Source organism: Bison bison, unplaced genomic scaffold (genome assembly GCF_000754665.1).
Source record: "Bison bison bison isolate TAMUID 2011002044 unplaced genomic scaffold, Bison_UMD1.0 scf7180017848588, whole genome shotgun sequence".
Lineage (NCBI taxonomy): Eukaryota > Metazoa > Chordata > Mammalia > Artiodactyla > Bovidae > Bison > Bison bison.
In genome coordinates this window covers 16525-18200 of record NW_011479161.1, presented here as the reverse complement: position 1 = coordinate 18200, position 1676 = coordinate 16525, and the positions used below count along the sequence as shown (strand labels likewise).

Below are 1676 nucleotides of genomic sequence, written 5' to 3'. Positions count from 1 at the left end.
CTCCACCATATACTTTGTTCTCCTCTTACTCCCCATCATTGATGGTCCCTGAGTCTTCTCAGGGGCAGCCTGAGTACCAGAAATTCTCAGTCCAGCAGAGTACCAGATTTCACCTAGACCATCAGTGCTCAGTCTGACCATTGCCTGTGTCCTATCTCCAGGCTTTCGCAACTTGCACGTGGACGACCAGATGGCAGTCATTCAGTACTCCTGGATGGGGCTTATGGTGTTTGCCATGGGCTGGCGGTCCTTCACCAATGTCAACTCCAGGATGCTCTACTTTGCCCCTGACCTGGTTTTCAATGAGTAAGTGCTTATGGGCCCAGAACTCACATAGACACCAACCTGGTTCATGGCGATAACGGTAATGGAAGTAATGGTGAGAGTTATTTCATTTGACCTTTACATGAGGCAGTAGAGGCCTACCCAACCTATTAAGTCTAAAGTGGCTTTGCCTGGCTGAAAGGCCAATTGCTAGGAGGGAAGGGGGGAAGGCCATCACTTTTCCTGATCAAGACACAATCCTGGTAATTTGGCAGTGCTTCTGACCTGCTTTTAGCTTATCTCAGACCCTCATGTCAGGGTCCTTCTTCACTCTGGGCAACATAAGGAGTGAACAGAAACACTCTAGATCTGAAGGCTGAAGCTCCCTTGGTCCCTTTGCCACCACCAAAAGCTACTGCCAGTCACCTTTTGTTGAGAAACTCCTATGTGCCAGGACTATACTAGATATTTTCCTAATTCTTTCTCATTGAGCCCACATTTTAATGGTTAAATCAAGTTATGATAACTTGATTTCACCTTTAAAATATTTTTTAATGGATGGGGGAAATTAGGCTCAACAAAATAGTGATTCATCCAACAATATTAAATAGTGCATGTTGGCAACAGAATTCAAAGTATGACTGTGTAACTCCCAGCTTTTATACTGCCTCCTGGTGGTAAGTGATGAAGAAGAGCAACTCCACCATTTTCTGGCATGTGACCTTGGCCCAGTCAGTTCCTTCTTCTTTTTTTTTTTTTTTAAATTTTATTTTCTTTCTAAACTTTACATAATTGTATTAGTTTTGCCAAATATCAAAATGAATCCACCACAGGTATACATGTGTTCCCCATCCTGAAGTTTAATTAATACTTGCCTTGCCCACCAGCTCTATTTACCCTTCATAAATTTAGCCAAGAGCTCAAATTTTAGAAGTATACTTTTCTTAACTGAAACCTCTGTTGTATTATTTCCTACATCATTGTCTGATTAACAGTTTCCTCAGCTGTTAATAAAATAAAACTTCCTTCAATGGTTTGTTATGACAACTAAAATAAGAACTAATGGATGTGAAATGTCTGGCTCACAATGGGCAAGAAATAAAAAGAAGTACCTTTCCAATATTCTCTTTTCCTAGTACTGATAATCTTTTCTGTGTCTCTATTTGAGGTCCCTCATGGCATTGTGAATGTTGTTGTTCAGTTGCAGGAGCCGTGTATGACTCCTTGTGACACCATGGACTGAAGCACGTCAGACTCTCTTGCCTTTCATTTTCTCCTGGAGTTTGTGCAAATTCATGCCCATTGAATGCTATCTAACCATCTCATCTTCTGCTGCCCCCTTCTTCTTTGCCTTCAGTCTTTACCAGCATCCAGATCTTTTCCAATGAGTCAGGTCTTCACATCAGGTGGCC

At 41.9% G+C, this 1676-nt stretch overlaps 1 protein-coding gene across 1 annotated transcript in view; it reads left to right on the top strand.

The window, feature by feature from the left end:
- Window positions 1–161: 161 nt before the first annotated feature.
- The window catches only part of LOC104992583 (androgen receptor-like), a gene marked incomplete at its 5' end in the record, with an annotated part of 8699 nt that continues 7184 nt past the window's right edge, over window positions 162–1676 (top strand). The window contains 1 exon segment of the mRNA XM_010845510.1: window positions 162–306. Coding sequence (XP_010843812.1) covers window positions 162–306 — 145 coding nt within the window.